At 36.7% G+C, this 19,197-nt stretch overlaps 1 protein-coding gene across 5 annotated transcripts in view; it reads left to right on the top strand.

The window, feature by feature from the left end:
* RPS6KA3 (ribosomal protein S6 kinase A3) overlaps positions 1 to 19,197 on the top strand; it is a 75,102-nt gene that overhangs the window by 1,601 nt on the left and 54,304 nt on the right. For 3 of the 5 annotated variants that reach the window (XM_080612872.1, XM_080612874.1, XM_080612873.1), the window contains exon 2: positions 10,377 to 10,433. In XM_080612872.1, coding sequence (XP_080468998.1) covers positions 10,377 to 10,433 — 57 coding nt within the window. Of the gene's footprint in view, positions 1 to 10,376; positions 10,434 to 16,090; positions 16,145 to 19,197 lie in introns of all 5 variants that reach the window. The other 2 variants (XM_080612870.1, XM_080612871.1) reach the window with 1 other exon arrangement.

A 19,197-nucleotide genomic window follows, 5' to 3' on the forward strand; every position in this document is an offset into this window, starting at 1 on the left:
TGCTAGTTAGTGTAGTTTACTTTTAAATTCTTGCCAGTTGTTCACTGACTTCTGAAGTGGTGATCTTAAATGTTTTATTTTCTTTTAATGGGGAGTAACTACAATAGTAGTGTGATGCTTGAGGGCGGGGGAGAAGATGGTAGGGGAGGTGTTTCTGTAAGACTGCTTACACTAATGATTCAGAGAAAAGATCTTAACTGTTACTTTAGTCGTCCATGCTCACTGTATGTAGTCTGTGTATCTTCAATAATGGCATATATACTCTGGAAAGGTAGCAAAATAAGTTGCATTATTTAAAAAGTGTGTATATGCATGATTAGTTATACTTTATTACTTGTTTTAGCATATTTCAGTGGTCTAGGACCATTAACAAAACATGAAATGACAATGAGCTGATAGGTTTGCACTCTAAGGCCTTAGTCTAGAATCAGCACTCTTCTCTTGAAAAGACCAAACTGCACCTGTAAACACTCCTCATATAACCTTCAAAAGGAGAAAGGTTTAGAAAGGTTGCCTACCTGAAATGAGTCTTTAAGAAAAGGTATTTTAGTGAAAATAGAGAAGTTTAAGTCAAATACACAAACAAATGATCTAAATACATAACTTGCATTTTCAATTTGCATGAGTTGTGTTTTTCTGTATCATAGCAATACCCTCATTACAGACCCTATCCTGCAAGAGTATCCTTGGGCAAAAATATTTTTTACATCCACCTGGAAACTCTTTATGATTTCAGTCATAGTTTGGTAGTAATAATGCCTTTAGCTGTAATACTGAGTGAGTTAAAGAGTTTCCGCTAACCTCTCAGATTTGCTGACACAGTTCTTGTAATTCCATGTGGATAACAGTGTTACAAATTATTGAGCTTTAAAAATTGGCTCAGATGCTTTCCTGGTCTCAACCTTGCAGAGTTTTTAATCAGAATATTTTTTTTATTTGTTTCCTGCTGCAGTCTTTTATTTGATTTTACAGTGGTACCACTGAGGAGGTGATTTGCTGTGTTCTGTGAGCAAGTTTAGTAGGAGGACTAGAATACCTTTAACTAAAATGACTTTGGAAGACAGTATAGTTAACTATAACCAACTGCTGTAACTTAAGTGTACAGGAAAGCAGATCTGTAGAACATGGTCCTTAAGAAATAATGCAAAGAATTCTTTTAGGTAAAATATGGATTTATAGTCTTGAGAGATCAGTTGCAGGACTTCTGTTTCTCCACGTACAAATAGGTCAGTGATCAATGTTGCGTGTCCTACACCTTTTTTCAATTCATAAAGTTGTTACACTATTTTAAAAATAATTTGTCTATATAGAATAATGCATAGATTTGTTTTTAAAGTTTTACGGTTTAGATCACACCACCCTTAAAAGCCTATGAACTGATGACTGTCCTTTATTGACTAAGGGTCTACTCCACATTTCTAACAAGCATAGATGTGTTCTTCATGGTGAGAATGTGCCTGTTATTTCCAGTCATCTGCTTTCAAGCAGATTAAGTATTGATGATTTGAGTTTGTATTGGGATGCCTGAATAATTAGCTTCATCCTTTGATCTGTACTACAAGCTATGGGTAATAATGTCAAGTGGAGGAGAATGAATACAGTTATGGCTGTTGAATTGTGGACACTAGTACGCTGAAAGAACTGGCCATCATAGGAAGATGCTATTTACTAAGACTTTCTGGGAAACATTTCTGCCATCTGTCCTTAGGAGTTTTAATTTAGGTCCTCTAAATTGGCAGTGAAGAAAGTTCAGGCTTTTTCCGCTGCTCTTGACAGTAAATTTATGATCACCAATTTAGGTGTCTAAATAGATGGTATGAATCCCTTTTTGCAGAATTCCTTGTTTTATCTTTTATATCCAGAAATAATTAAACCTTGCACAGGACAAGGGGTGCTAACATTTAACAGTCGTGCTGATGCTTTAAAGAATCAAAGAATCTGGTATAACATCATTTTGCTATGTGATTCCATTCTGATGTCAATGTGACATTCTCTATGTCAATGGATACTTCTGGCACGGAATCTGAAATTTATGATATATCTTGCCATGAGTCTGTGGTTGTGATTGTCTCTTTAGGTGTCTGTGTAATCAGCGTTGTATTTACGTTCCACAGGACCAAAGGCTATATTTACAGTCATTTCTAGTATAAGCAACACAGACAATTCAAAGCCAAGGTGGAAACACCTAAATGGGCAGGTCTGTGTGGATTTTGAAGACTAGCCTTTGTCTCTCCATTGTAGGCAGAATTCTCTGCAGGACTTGGCTGTTGCATCTCATACATACATGCTCTCAGTACAATGTATTCTGAAGTCTGTGTTTTTCACAGATTTTTGAAGAGACATTTTCTTACACTGGGTTAAAAGTGGCCATTGGCAATTTAATTCTCATCTAAATAAATAATACACCCTGTATTCCACAAACTATACTGTGATAAGGAGACAGATAACAGATGTTATATATATGTAAATACTGTCTTGAGAAACACATCATCAGCATGAAAGGTGTTTAGGTGTGGGGGGGTTTTTTCATTCAGATTTTTCAGATCCTTAATGGTACAATTTTACCTGCTCTGTTTTTTAAGTTAGCAGAATTCTACTATGTGACATAGTGCTGATGCCCTGCTGCCACCTGGGTGGGTTAAGAGGAAGCAGGTGCTTTACCCTGCTGTATTCAGTACCTTCATGCAGTACTGTGTATGCTCCGTGGCTCTTGGTTTCCTCCTGGAAGATGTTGAGTTTGACTTCTTGAATCATTCTGTTATTTTTCTTACAACATCCACAATTCTTAGATTGTTATATTACTGTTTTGTTCTTTATAGAGAAGATATTATTTCTCACCACAGGTGGGACTTTAACACAAAGTAGATGTAAGCACATCTGTTGTTTTTGAATTGATTGTGATCTATCGCACTAGCTAGTTGTTTTTCATCTGAAATGCTCGATGTAGATTCATGATGATATGTAGACTAATAATTTTTTTTACAATAATTATTTCTACACATCAAAAATAATAGCTTTTTAAGTTGATTGATCTTAACAGTTGGCAGACTTATCCACTTTAAGAACTCATTCAAGATACTGGTTTTGGGTTGTGGAGCTTTGTTTGGTTTTTGGGGGTTATGTTTCAGTTTGTTTCCAAATACAATTCATAGCCATATTCCAATGATTAAACTTTTAAGCAGTTTTTCAGGCAAGACTGAAAACTTGTAATTGCCTTTTCAGTCTTGGTGACCTTTAAAAGGGGAATCATTTAATGATTCCTGGATAAGTTAGAATATCTTCAGGGAATTTTTAAGTTGAGACAAACTAAAGTGTTTGATTACTGCCAGTATTGTGCCATATGCTTGCGTACATGATACTTTACTGCTTATTCTCTCCTTATCTGAAATACGATTAAATGTGTTATCCGTTAAAAACCAGGGGGTGGGGAGGAGGGGGGTGGAACAGGGAGGACTGAAGGGGCGGAATCTTGTGTAACAGATGGGAAAATGAAGCTCAACAGTATAGTCACCCCATCTAGCCTCATTCATGGAGTGTGTTCTTGCTAGGAGATGAGCTCCGATTTCCAGGGACCTAGAACGTGGCTCAACCACAAAGTTACTGCTAGCTTGTTTTTATCAGTAACAGATACCATATGTTCACTTTGATGCAAGGAGCTCCCTGTGGTATTCTTAGGGCTCTATTTAACTCTTTTTTTGTTTTTGTTGTTGTTGTTGTTGTTTCTTTGAATGAAGCAATTCAATTGTGTAAGAAGTAGCACATGTCTTCTAAGTACATTATTATGGTCTAGGTCTGTTTTCTGGCACAGTTTCTAAGGTTCCATTTAATTAACTAAATTTCCATTTATCATTTAATTCCAAGCATTAATTTATTGGAACATGCTTAAGTATATACAGAAGATGTGAAGAAATGGTATTTTACTGTGATTTTTAAATCACAGCAAAACATAGGTTTGAGAGATAAAATCTCCTTCATCCTGCAGGCCTAAAAGGTGGAGGTTTCAGGATGTAATCAGACCATGATAAATATTATGTTTGTTATTCCTTACATAGTGTTGACTAATTTTGGCAATCATGTTAGAACTCAGACTTGCATGTTAAACAGTCCTTTTCACTTAATGGGGAGTCTTTCTCCTCCTGTCTTATAGAGGTTGAGAGTTGTTGTATAGTCACCTTGGAAAACCTGAATTTTAGGAAATGGTGAAGTTGCTCCATAGCTTAGTCTCCTTAGTTGAATTTACTAAAATAGCTAAATGACAAAGCGAGCATAAATGAGTAATGATTTAGTTGACTTCAGTATCAAATTCCAAGCTCTGTCATTTATCATGCAAAGAGATTCTGAGAAACCAACTCATGTCTGTAAACCTTTCTGCATTGTAAGAAGCTGCAGGCACACAGCCTAGCTGTGCCCGTTGACTGCCCCTGACTCACGAGGAAAGGAGCTGGTACAAATCCCTTATCTGTGAAAGAGCCTAGGTGAGTGGAGGGCATTCTGGTGGGCCTGGGACAAATTGTATTGTGCAAATACAGCCTTGGTAGTAAGACTGGTATACAATCAGGTGCTAGAGTCACTCTTAGGATAATGTGTGTGAACAGAGAAGGAATTTCTTTCCGTGAGTGCAGCAGTGGCTGGATTTATTGAAATGATTTCTACATGTATATTTCTTCTTCCTCTTTGGAGCAGATGAAAAGAGAATATATGGTGTGTATTTTGTTTGGGATTTCATTTGTTTGGTTAGCTGGTTACCACTCATACACGTAAGGAACTTTTTTTTTTTGTTGGCCTGGACAAGGATTTAATGATGCTATATGTCCTGCATCTTGGATAATGCCATGGCACTTATCTGACTTCAAGCTCGACTAATTCAGAGAATTAAACTCACTGGGAGCTACAAACTTTTCTTCTATAGAAGCACTAATTTTATTCCTTAAAAATAGTCATATCTGTAGTGTTTTGATTTTTCAAAAAATTCAAGTTTTTAATACTTGTGTGTACTATTTTTAACATAGTATGCAAAATGGATGAATGGAACCAGAACAGCTAAGGAAATCTAAGATGATAGCTCACTTCTGCTACTTACATATAGTAAGTTTTAATTGAGTCAGGATTTAGTTAAGTGCTTTGGATTGTTGTGGCTTCACAGCTCAGGAGTTAGGGCACAAGTTATTAACTCAAATTATATTAAATCCTTATATTTTAGTTAAGCATTGGAATAGATTGTGAAAACTCCATTACTGAAGATTTAAGAAGGGGATAGACATGAAAGTCTTATGAGTGATATTGCAGGAATGCCTTGGTGCACTGAGATAGATTGGATGACCCCTCAAGGTCTTCTCAGTCTACTTTCAACTGTTTTTCTGTGGACATACAGATTTTTTTCTCAGAGTAGCTTGTTGTGGCTTAGAATAGCAAGCTTGAGCATGTACAGTTTGAAAGGCTTTTATTGGATGTAGTTCCATGCAGCACCTTGTGTTGCTAACAGCAGATTTGTTATTAATGTTTTGATAGGAATACTGTATTCTTTGCTGCTATGAAATAAGTCAGAAGGATTGTTACAGCTTTACTCAGTTCAAAGATCACATCGTTCTTGAGCTTTGTCAGTTGAGAGTCCCTTGAAAACAACAGTGTTAAGTGCTCAGATGTATATATGGCCAGAGTTTTAGTGACTAAATCATAATACTGAGAGTTCATGTGTGTTTTGAAATAATTTTTTAGCAGAGAGGCTACTTAAAGAGCGCAGAATAGTCTACCAATAGTCTAAACACAAAGCAGAGATGTTTTGGGGGTGCAAGAAGACATTAGGTGGTGTCTAACATTGAAGAAGCTTTGGGGACAAACTTAGGTCCTTCAGAAAAAAAAAACCATTAAACTGTAGGAAAGAATGTAATATTCAGCAAGGTCAAGTCCAAGTTAGCAGAACTTCGGTTTGAAGATAGAATGTGAGAGTGGGGATGCTAAACTAAATCTAAAAACTTCAGGTGTATACTATTTGTAATATTATTGATGAAACTAACAGGAGAAATAGGGGGAAAATAGTACTACAGGAAACATGATTTGTTGATTTAATACTTCAGTTAATATGGTCTGTATATCTGTAATAAACCTGTGTGATAGGAATGATGAATACCTGGCATTACTATTAAAATAAGATACTCTGCACCAAATTGGTAAGTTTAAATCGCTCTTAAGGGTGGTTGTATTTTTCATACATTATTACCCAGGTGACTACAGTGTTAATCAAAAGGATAGGTGGGAATATCATTTGTTTTGTTGTGCAGGTGCCCAAGATAGTACAGTTTTACCAGACTGCTGAGATGAATTGGATCTCTTGCAGTAAATGTTGGAACCATAATTAAAAAAAATTTGTAAGTGGCATGAAGACTCTCAATCAATATACAGTGTAGAGTACAGGATATTCCCTGCTTCACAAAAAGTGGTTAATTGATTGTGAGTGGGATGTGGGCTACATTTCTGATGTACTTCTTTCTTACAAAGGATTTACTGTGATTATGTTTTCTAAATATCAATACCTTAACATACAGCACTACCTGCTACCTTTTGGTCCCTTTCAGTGCAGTAATTAATGACCATGCATTACTGGTTAAAAAGTGAAATAATCTGAAATTAAAAACAAAACAAAACAAAAACAACCCACAAAAGAAAAACAGAACACACACATGCAAAAAAACCCCACCCTCAAATCCCACAAAAACACACTCAAAACCCACCACCACATTCTTTAAGCTGCCTTTTTGCCAGGAAAATAGAGTACTTGATTATACCTTAAGAGTTCAGTGGGCTTAAACCTGTAATTTTTGATTGCTAGAAATACTGATGTTCATTCCCCGTTTTGTAGTTGATTTTCTTTTGTGTCAGAGGTTCTGAGAGTTCATACAGGGAACACTCACGTACCACCTGCCTGATGCAGATTCCCTGATACTTGGCTGTTTTATATGTACTTAAGGAACCTGTAGGATCAATTTGTGTTCCTGTCCATGTGTCTTCAAGAAAACTGCTGGAACACAATTGTATTTAAGTATTCATTTCTACCAATTTAGTTAAATGTGGCAACAGGTTTAAAAGCTTTTTGGAGTCAAACCTGTAGCTAACTTAAGATAACTGTTTCCACTGGAAAACAGAATAGGAAGTAGAACTTAAATGGACTAGACGAGCATTTTGTTAGGTTACCTTTGTAAAGCATATGCATCATCTTTTCATGGTGTAAATTGATTGCTGATGTGCTTAGGTGCAAGTAGAAACATTGTGTGGACCTTTTCTCTTATTTTTCTTATAGTTCTCTCATGCTGTCATCTGAAATATGTTCTACTCTTGGAGCCAGAGTGCTGGAAATACCAGCTCTTTGGTCCATTTTGCTTGTTTAGTGCCCCACTATGGGAGGAGTGCAGCTGAAGAACAATCAGGGTCTAGAATCTGTCTTTTGAATTAGACCGTGAGAAAAATATACTTAACCTTCTGTTATTCTCTATTCATCAGACTATTTATTTCCAATCTGTTATGTCATTGAGACATGCCCTTGGATCTAGTTAAATACTAGAGGGAGCCTACATCATTTGCTTGCCTCTTAAGCATGCTGCTGACCTCTTTGCTCCACAGTGGTTTTAATATTGCTATTACCAATATAGGAACCTTTTGGCTTTACATTTTAATTCATAAGAAAAACAGTACACTTTGTAATCTTTCTGAATACACAGCTGCATCTAATGGTATCATATACCATCAAACCATAAATCATACATACATATTCTTCTTTACCTTACATGGCTTAGACTGTTCTGAGAAAAACTGGTTCTGCCATCCAGTGATTCCTTTAGCATAATCGTTGCTTGGGTAGACTTATTTAAAAAGATCTTGCTAATCCAGTGATCTGGCTCAGACATGACAGCATAGAGTACATGCTGATTGCTTGAGTTTGTTCCTGGCTCCAATAATAGTGTTTGAAATTCGTTGCTTGAATTCAACTGAAAATTACCTGAAAGCAATGCAAGAAAACCAGATTGTACAAACCAGTTCATTTGTGTTGCAAGAGGTTTTTATGTTCCTTCTTGGGTTTGTTTTTGTTTTCTTTCCCCTGGTTAACTGATGAAATGTGGAAAAAGTCAATGAGGTAGATTGAGAACCTTTTTAAAAACGGAGGTTGGTCTCACATGGTTGCTTCAGAAAGGCTTGTTTCAAGTTTCTGATACTGTGTTCCACTTTCAACTATGTTTCGATTGCCTTAAAATAGTAAATGTGAAATCTTAAAGCTTATTGTGTAGTAAATTCTTATTTAACCTGCAGTTAATGTATGTTGTCATTCAGCAGAATGTCTGCTGTTTCTGAAAATCTGCATGTGGAGTCAGTTTAGAGCACATGGCTTTGATACACAAATTGCCCTATTTTAGGCCCCAGAGTTTAGCCATCATTAGTAGTTAGGACATTATAGACTCCTCCTTTCCAGCTAGAGTTAATTGTCTTGTTCTGCTGTTTTTCTTCTCATTTTTTCCTATTGACAAGATACTTTGGAAGCTGTCTTGTAGCATGAGCAGAATATAGAGATGTGTAGCTAAAATACAAATGTTAACATAATTTAAATATATGCCATAGATTAAAGGGAGAGTATGTGACTTGTGGCCTTGATGGTACTGGTACATGTATACACAATATGCTTTCTTGTAAACAGGCTTTATTAAAAACACTTTTATTAAAAACACTCATTTCTGTTACTTAGCTAAGCTGGTATTTTTATGGTCTTCTATTTGGTATTTTCAACTTCTTATGTATCTCAGGGAAGGATAGTACACTATTCGTTGCCAATATACTGTAAGTGAAAGATGTTACAGTAAGGGGAATTTAGGCTTTTTGGAGCATCATCTTATTAAATTACTCTTAGAAGGTTGTACTGACTGCCCTTAACAGAGACCACTTATGCAGATTATATTCATCTCTATAGTAAACTATAACATGTGAAGCTGATTTTTTACTAGTTGTCTGCCATGGAAAGATGACTGCTAGAGTAGGCTAGGGTTATATTAAAAGTCTCTAGTATCTTCCTGGAAACAGTTACGATAAGAAAATGCCAATGCCAGAGCTTTGCACTGGATAATTTAGCTTTATCCAGCTGCATCATTTAGCAAGAAAAATGCTCAGGAGAAAACTTGGTAGAGAGCTGGTAATCATCTGAGATGAAACATTCACTGTCCTTGAAATATTTGAAAATTAGAATTCATAAGTGGTTAGGATTTAATCTGTCATTTTGTATAAAAGATTCACCTTCAGCCATGTGCAAGCTGGGGAACTGTATTAATCAGAAGTTGTTACAGAAAGATGCTAGGAAGGTTCCACACAAGAAGTCTGCTGAAAAATTGAATTGTGGGAAGGGAGGTATAGAATGAAGCTAAAGTCTCTGAGCAGCTTTTATGCACTTTCTAACATCTAGAAAATATCTATCCATACATGCATGCAATTTTAAGTAAATTAAGCTTTGAAAAATAGATTAATTAGGCTTTGTGTCCTCTAGGGGAAAAAATACACAAATGAACTTAAATTCTGCCACCAGTGTTAATGGAAAATGTTATGATTTTTAATAGTTTCTTATTTGTTTCTAAAATCATATTGAAGCTTTAGGAGATGACTAAGAAGGTACCCTGTACTATAACTTAGGAAATAGATATTTTTCCTTACAACTTGGTAATACTCATGCTTGTTATGTAAGCAAGGTTGTTCTCTAAGTCTTTCTGGGAAAACTGTCACTTAGAGGTTGTTGAAGTATAATATCACTGACAAAGAAAGCATTTGTTGACCAACAAGATATTTAAGCTTTTTTTAAATCTTTATGGCAAATTTCAAATTCAAAAGCCTACTTCTCTGCATGGCTTGTTAGAATGCTTCTTAGAAAGATACAGAAAGTAGTAAATGATGGTTAGTAAAATTAATATTGCATTCAAAGTTTTTATAAGGCTATACTGTAGCTATTAATTTCCTTGAAGTAGTCATGGTAGAGTAAGGGCTGACTTGCTACATAAGGTCTTGCTCTTAGAAAGAACCTGTTTATTTGTTCTTTGTTGTGACTTTTTACTGTTCAGTCTTCATCAGGTTTAACTCTTTTGCAGAAGTTATAGTAGTGGAAAATAATGTTTAGCTGTGCAGTAGTAAGATCTCAAATGCCAGATTGTTTTGTATATTCTCACTGTGACTTCATCTAGTTTGATAATACATGAGGATCAAAACAAGACTGACATTGCATGCCAGCAGTATATGTTTACTTTCAATTTATAGAAATGGCAAAGAGAACACTTGATCCTGTGCAGTAGCATACTGTGAAAGCACATATCTTCTTGGATTAATTTCTAGTAACTTGCTGTGTCTGGTTTTTACAGAATGGACAGCAAATTGTGGATGAACCAATGGGAGAAGATGATATCAACCCACAAACTGTGAGTAAAAGATGGTTGTCAATAAGATACATAGCACGCTGTTGTAGCACACTGGTATTAATTTACAGGCATTTTGCCATTAATATTTGTTGTTTAGGTTTACTAGATGTGAGGTGCAATTTCGGATTCTGTTAGTTTTGAGAGAGGTTTTTTCTCACTCTCTTGCCTGGTTCAATATCCTACTGTTTGTTCTGATGAATTTTTTATGCTTTCCCTAGTATTTTTGTATGACGTAAGCTCTCTCTAATATTTTTGGTATGAGGTAGGCTTTCTTATGGAAAGCACAAAGCTGAATGTGGTGGAACTTATAATGGAGTTGGTGAGTGCGATGGTTTCGTAGTAAGATGTGGGTAGTTACAGCATTCCTGCATAGGGAGGTTGAGCTCCATTTAGCAAAGCTTGAAAACAAGTAGTTCTTTTTTACTGTCCACTTTTCCTAGAGGCAGTGAGCAAAGCACTTTCACTGACTTCTGGTAGTTTTATCATTTCATAGGTGAAAATATTTTACATCTATGAGTTCCAGAGTATGCTTCATTAATAGTTAAGATTTCCGTTGTGGTCGTGTCACAACAAATGATTCTCTCATGGTTAAATGCCACACAGATTCCGTTGCAGATGCATGTGTGCTTGTTGTTTGAAATATGATTCTTTCAGCATGTCAGTGTACACCTTAGCTTTTCCCTTTCTATTTTGATGTGCAACATGTAACAGTAACTATCACCTTTGTTTTTCCATACTGTTGTAAGATTTCTTGGCAGTATCTGTCTGTGCCCTTTAATTGTTAGCATTAGTCATTTCATATTTTCCTTATTGACCTATGTAAAACTAGATTATTTGCATAATGAATCTTCATTATCCTTGAAGATTCTTTCTATTCCCTTTCTCTATAGAACTAAAAATGCTAAGGTAGAGGTTTAAGTCCTCTTCCTGGGCTTCTGGCTGAAAAGTTTAGATGTGTCACTTCAGAGTGCATTCAAGAATAGCAAAGCTAGTCCATGGAGGCCCAGGGGTTTCTTAAGTCCTGTTGATGTACACTCCAGCTTTCTCTTGTGATGATAATTTAGCAAAATCAGAGTGGAAGAGACCTGTTTGTTGGTTCAGAGCTGAAGAAGCTGAGGCCTTCAGAAGTGTTTGCATGGAGATAACTCAAGATGATAGCTCTAAGTATCAACTTAGATGGTGACCTCAGACCTGTCCCCTGCCTGAGATAAGATGCTAAATGCTGAAACGTGCTTAGTGGAATTTTCATAGTGATGCAGTCGCCAAAAGCAGAGGCTGAACTACTAATGTAGATCTGTGTTTGCTGTAAATTGGATCTGGACAGTAAGCATTGGAGACCTCTCAACTAATGCACTGTGAAGCACACATAGGAGTACAGTGGTCGTTTTGACCTTGACCTAGCAAGTAAACACAGAAAAATGGTATCTATCCATTTTTTTCTTCCTTCCCCATAACATCTCCACTCCCCCCTGCCAGCTATCCGTAAACTCTAAAAGCTCATACTTCGTATTCCTTCTGCTTTCAGCTTTCAGTAGTCTTTCAGGGGTAAGTCAAAGGTGAGGAAGGACTGTGAAACTGTAGTTTCCATTGCTGTTGTTATTGAGAGGCATTAATCAAAGAAATTCTTAACCTAGGCTTCTCAAAAATAGTGGTTGCTGCTAAAGAGAAGATCACAGAAAAGTCAATTGATAATTTCTTCATGTTCCTTATCTTCATGTCAGACTTGCAGTTTACAAACTTCATAATGTGAAGATACGAGGGAGATCAGGGTTCTTACTGCAACACCCATGACTTTTTCTCAGATGTGAAGGCAACTTCAGTGTTTACCTGTAGTTTTGTGTCGGAGAGTGCTAGTTGACTGTTAAAACTAGTGATAAATGGCATTACGAATAAAACAGAATTTTTGGAACTCCGTATTTGGTTGGAATTCAGGATTCTATGCTGGTATTGCATATTGTGCAAACTTCAGCTTGTGATTAGATGATCAAAGCTGTTTACATCTATGTAACATAGATATAATTGACACACAATTGCAGTTTCTGCTGAAGTTGTGGACAGAGCCAGTTTAGAAAACATTGAATCAACCAAGTTGGAAAATGCCGGTAAGATTATCAAGTCCGACTGTTCCCCCAGGACTGTCAAGACCACCACTAAACCAAGTCAATAAAGGCCTCATATGCACAGTTTTTGAACACTTCCAAGGACAGTGATTTCACCACTTCCCTGGGCAGTCTGTTCCAATACTTGATCACCCTCTATGTGAAGATTTTCCTAATATCCAGTCTAAACCTCCCCTGGCGCAGCTTGAGGCCATTACCTCTTGTCCTGTCACTTGGAAGAGGTGATTAGCCACGTCCTTGGTGGAGTTACCTTTTTCGTGCTTGTCTTCAAAAATACCAATAATAGATGTAGCACTTAAGCTGATAGATTAGGAGATTAAAAGCCTCCACTATATAACTGCTTCTGATTCCTCCTCATAGCATGGGAGGCTCTGGTGTCTTAACATAGGGTGAATAAACAAAGCAAGTGCTGACAAATTACTCTAAAGTAGTGCAGTGTTAAAGAGTAAGAAAGGAAAAATACTTGTGTGGAACTGTGGCCCATGGATATTCATGCTGGAGTCTGTTCCTGAAGAACTGAACTCTGTGGAAGGGCCTATGCTGGAGCAGTTCTTGAAGAACTGTAGCTCGCGAGACAGACCCACGCTGGAGCAGGGGAAGCTGTGAGGAAGAAACAGCAGAGTGTTACAAACTGACTGCAATTCTCATTCCCCAGCCTATCTGTAATGCTGGGGGGAGGAGGTAGAAGAATAGCATATGAAGGAGTAAAGATCAGCCTAAGAAGAAGGGGAGGGTGGAGAGAAAGGTGGGTTTAGTTTTGTTGTTGTTTCTTACGACTGTATTCTATTTTTAATTGGCAATAAATTAAATTTTTCCCCAAATTGAGACTGTTTTGCCGGTGACAGTAACTGGTGACTGATTTCCCTGTTATGAGCTTTTCTTCACGTTATTTTCTTCTACTTGGTTAAGATTATTTTAGCTTTTTAATGCCTTAGACCAGTATTTTAGGAACAGAATTTACTTTGCATTTATTTCTAGGTTGTACTGAGTGAAAGGTTGCTAATAGTGATAAAATCTTTTTCTTTTTTTTTTTTTTTTAAACAGAAAGTTACTATGGCTGCTCAAACAGTTACAGCCGAAAGCTTGCCTTTGATGTCTGTTGCCTAATAAAATACTGCTTCATAGAATCATAGAATAGTTAGGGTTGGAAAGGACCTTAAGATCATCTAGTTCCACCCCTCCCTGCAATGGGCATGGACGCCTCCCACTAAACCATGCAAGGCTCTGTCCAACCTGGCCTTGAACACTGCCAAGGACGGAGCATTCACAGCTTCCTTGGGCAACCCATTCCAGTGCCTCACCACCCTTATATTAAAGAACTTCCTCCTTCTCTGTATGAACTTCAGCTAGGATGTGATATTCTCTCAGTGCTTTATATCTGTTTAGGTGCAAGATAAAGACGAATTTTAAATTACCACTGAAACTCACTAAAGTTCTTCTGTTTGACTTTACACTTAAGTGGACTTAGAGCACTATGTGGTCACTGATTTAGGAAATTCTCAGCTGTAACTGAGGACAGTAGAGCGAACAGGCCTAGCATGTGGTATCACATTGGGTAAGAAGACAAAATATTTTGGTAGGCGTGTAAGGTATGCAAGTGTAGGATAGAGAGTTGCCATTGTTCTGTGGAGGTAGAAAAAGATGAAAACTTGAAATACTACATGCTTCTGTAGTATTGTATATGTGGATAATGCAAATCAGTTAAGAAATTTGAAATAAATATTGAAGCCTGACACAGTCCTATCTACATAGGAACTCTCTCTAGTAGTCTATGTATCAAAAGATATATTTCGTTTTATTACATCCCTGTTCTTTTGGTCAGAAGTAAAGTTAATTGACAGGAGAGTCTGAGTTGTATACCTTTGGTTCAAATTCAGTAGTTTTTATTAAGAAAAGCAGGAACTATTATGGTACATACCCCTTTCTGATGCGTTCAAGATCCTGTATGCTTCAAAGTTTTGCTCCTCTTAAAAAAAGGTATCATTCAGTATTTCAGTTTTATTACAATGACTATACTGGTTACATCTGACTTTATGGCTTTTTTATGACTTTATGTATCTCGTTAATGATCTGACTACAGCATGAAATAAATGTAATAACAAGTAAACAACTGGCTGAAGGTAGACCTAATGTGAAAGTTTAAGTGAACATTACTGAAAGAGGGGAAGCTACTTAAAGCCTTTGCTATCTTTCTCAGTCTTGTGCTGTCTGCCATTGCTTTCTATGTCTCTATGTCCATAGAGATTAAGTAAATCAACTGAGAAAATTGTTTTAAGCTCTCACAATCATGGTGCATGCTACTATATAAAGCTAACCAGAAACTACAGCTAGTCCAGCAAGTGACTTCCCATTTTGTATATATGTGAAGAGCATATAGTGTGTGCTGTGTTCTTGTTACACTCTGCTACCTGGATTCAGTTTAGCTGTTAAGACACTTACTACATCAGATGTGCTACCATTGCACTCTACTAGCTTAAGCATAATTATTAAACAAAAATATTAGATTCCAGGAGTTTGTGAAAAGTTGTTTTCAATAATACTTTGTCAGTTGCAGAAAAACTTCAGCGTATTTCTTTTTGGTAACCTGCAAGACTGAAGATTACTTTTTTTAGTACGGGCAGGAGTATTTCAAGCTCAAACAACTGGGATGAAAAAGTAAATCCTCTCTCAAGTGGAGTTAGTTGGGTAATATTATCGCACTTCTTTTGTGCTTTGGTAAAACTTTAAACAAAACCCTACTTTTAAATAAGGAGAATTAAAGCTTACATAGAATTAAATAGAACTAAAGCAAAAAGCAGTATATTAAAATATGATCTGGATGATGAAAAACTAAATCTTGGTGGCTGTCATCCTCTTACTAAAATTATGTAAGATCACCCAAGACTGTAGTGAGAGGCTAGTCAAAAGGTGTAGTGTAAGAAATGCTTGCAAAGAAAATGTAGTAGTTAAAAATATATTATTTATTTTTCTTTAGTAGAATTTAAATAAAGCAACTGTTTGCAGTCAGGGGAGATGAAAATTATGACCTTTGTCCTGCCAATCAGTGTTTTAATAGAAGAGCTTATAAGAAAAGTGTGATCTTGGAATTAAGACACATTAGAAAAACAATTTGAAGCACGTGGGCAATATGGTCTCTTTGTGGAAGCACTGAACTTGATCAGTCAGTAGTAACAATGTTGAGATTCTGTATTGTGTTATGCCTGTATACTGTACAATTTATCATGAATCTCTAAAACACTGGTCAGCATGGGGATTGGGCACAGAGATGTCAAGATAAGGATAGAGAGAACATCCTCCCATTACTCAGGCAATAATACTAAACTCAGAATAATCTGGGATAATCTCATTTGTTTTGTCACCATCCATGAAAATAACAGGTAAGAATGTTAAAATGAAGTAATTCAGAAAAAGAGATATTAAACTGACAAATATTTTAAAATTCAAAAGACTCATTTTCCATTTCATCTCAATTTTAATACTATATCATTGTACTAGTGTGAACTCTTAGTTTCAAAAACTTTGTTTGCATTTTGGCAGGTTGAAGCACTGTTTCAGGACTGCTCCAAACTCTCGTTGGATATTGCTGTTCAGGTGCTCAATAACAGTTTCCAGTTACAGGAATAATCATGCATATTAACATGACAATCAACATTTCTGATGATTGTTTTGATATGTTTTCCTTTTGCTGGTATAACCTTTATATACATTTATATACGTTTCAATTTTCTGTTTGCGTATTTCTGTCGGGTTTTGGATATAAATTCTTGGCTCCTGTGGTAGGGCATAGCTAGAATTTCTTTAATATTACAGAAATGTTTGGGTTCACAAGTGTCTGTAGACTGCCGAGTTTGGGATTTCACATTTTTTACAGACTGATACTTAATTTTAGCTGAGACAGCTACTTGTATAGCTTATCAGAAGTAAACCAGTGACAATTTAACTTTTTTGCAGTTTTACTGAAAGATGATATATACAGCCAAGTTATTCTTTCACATTGCTTACACATTCTTGAATGTGTAATTAGTGTCTGTTTATATGCAAATCAGACTAAGAAGACTTTCTTTAAAGCCGTAGCAATGCAATTGTTTGAAACCAAAGTACTACATAACTCAGTATACCACCATGTTCCTTGTTATGTAGTGAGTTGTAGTTTCTGTTAAAGCTAGGTGATAACCTGGCCATATGATGAGTCGGTGTCCACTGTGTGGTGGAGTAAAGGAAACAATCTGGGTTACAAATACTAAACTCAGACTTGAAGGTCCATAATTCTTACATTCCTTCTAATGTATCCTACTAAATATACTTAAATATACATATGCATGTATTTAATTGTATTTTACATTCAAATAACTTGATTCTTGAACAAGTAAGTTTCTCATTTACATCTGTAGAACTTGAATCCACTTACTCCCTTCTCAGTGCCTGCATTTTCCTTTGTTAAAGGCAGTATACCTTTTTTCCCCCTCTAATATAATGAAATTGGAAGTCATTGTCTTCCAAAGCACTGTGCTGTGCTGCACTGTGGATGAATTTTGCTAGAAACTCTGTGAAGTGCATGCATCTTACCTGTGTAAGAACAGACTTAGTGGTCCTCTTATAAGAAGTTACAGAGTCATTGTGACCAGTGCAAAGCTTTTAGTCTTGGTAAATTAACTGCTAGATAGCAAACCCATATAAAGAAGGTAACCTCTGGAATATATATATTATTTTATCCCCCCCTCCCCCCCGATGTGATCAGGTGTTTAGGAAGGGTTATAGCAAAACTCTTCTTACTGATGTCTTCTAATGGATTTTGAGTGGCTTATTTTATACTTAGTGTCTTAGGTGCAGTGTTCTTCCTGGATCTTGGTCAGAAAATTGATTAATCTGAGAGTATAAGCAAGATTCGAAGTCAAGCTGCTTTCTTATTACATGAAGAGAAAACAGATGGGAACCCGGAAAAGCCTGTAAACTAACAGATGGAAGCTGCCACACCCCCTCATTAATAGAGTATTGCTGCTTTGGCTATACAAACATTTATTATGAAGAGAAGTATATTATGCGGCTTCTGAAAACTCCAAAAAGTAGCCCTCTTCCTCAACGGTTGAACTTCATCAAATGAGTGCTTTTCAGTCCTTCTGTGTACTCCGTTTTTGTGTTTTCCAGATAATTGAAGGCAATCCGTACTATAGAGCCTTGCTTACCTAGCAGCAAACATGCTTAATTTGCATTATTACACTTCTTGGCCTGAGGGTATTGAAAGATTATGGACTCAGATGAAATGCTTCATGCACAGTTTATTCAATAAAACCTATGGATTCCCACATATCCTGTACCGCCTTGAGAATTCCTCCAGCATCTTTCAGTTCTCACTGTGGAGGCTGTAAGCCCCATTCTCTTTGAATGTCTGCACAGCAAGTCTGACATTTTCTCTCCATTTTCGTAACTTCAGAGCATTGATATATATATTTTTGTACTAGAGGCGAGGTGCATTGTGCACGTGGAGTTCTGCAACTGAGAACTGTCACTGGCAGGCATAGCAAATTCCTTTTGTTATGGAGACAGTTGTGATGTGTGATAAACATGTATAATAAAAATCCTTTTCAAAGACTTCAAGGTAAGGGGAGCAATTTGCTGGAGCAATTTGTCCTTGTTATCACAGATTTCCCTGTTGGGGACTGCTGCCCTCTAACCTGCCTCTTCCTCATTCGAAGGAATATATAAAAGGGCAAGCTCTCTTCTCAGAGATTCTCAAGATGAATTATGTAGCATATATCTTGATGTTTCTGATTGGCTGGTAGTGCTCTTTGGGAACCATGCAGCCTCTATTCTCCCAGAACACAAGAAATTTCTTCCACCTGCTGTGGGACTCATGCTAGTCATAGGAGAACTATTGTTGTGAAGTAACCCCACTGACCCCTGAGCACTGTGCTTTGTATTTTGCTAGGAGGTCACATAAAAGATTTTGGAGAGCAGTAGTCAGTAACTGTATGAATGTTGCAGTTGAAATGCTTTATTCCTGTCACCCTTAGCAGATAGAGCTTATCTGCAGCAGAATACACTCATATAACCTTACAGGAAAAGGGAAAGAAACTGGTTATTTACCCACAGTATTTTTTCATCTTTAAACAACATTGTAGTTAGTGTAGATCTTATCACTTAGCCTCTATTTCTGCTTTTAGCTGTCCTTGCTACCATAGAGTTTAATTTAGTGACTCGGAGATTGCTGCTCACTCTGTTTTTACTGCACTCATACATGCTGTTGACAAGGTAAGCTAGAGAGCTTGAATGGTCTATCATTTATTTATTTAAATTTGAGTTAAGTCTTCAAAGTGTAAACAACTATATTGCTGTTAAACTGCAATTCTTGAGATATTTCAGGGGGACGTATCTGGAGTTTATTTCTTCTCTGCATTTGGACAAGAGGGTCTTCGCTCACACTGGGGAGACATGTAATCCAGGTTTTAAAAGCAAAGTTAGAAACTGATACTGTAGGCAGCCAGGATGTGGCAGAGATAGAAGCAACATGTTCTGTCACTTAAAATAAATAAATTACTGGCTTTGTCTTCTGAAGAGGAATTAAAATCTAAAACCACCTACAGTATTCCAGGTATTTGTTGGCACCCAATCAAAGGAGGTAGTTTGGAGGGTTACCTCTTAGCTTC

The sequence above is a fragment of the Psittacula echo genome (assembly GCF_963264785.1).
Source record: "Psittacula echo genome assembly, chromosome: 3".
NCBI classification, from domain to species: domain Eukaryota; kingdom Metazoa; phylum Chordata; class Aves; order Psittaciformes; family Psittacidae; genus Psittacula; species Psittacula echo.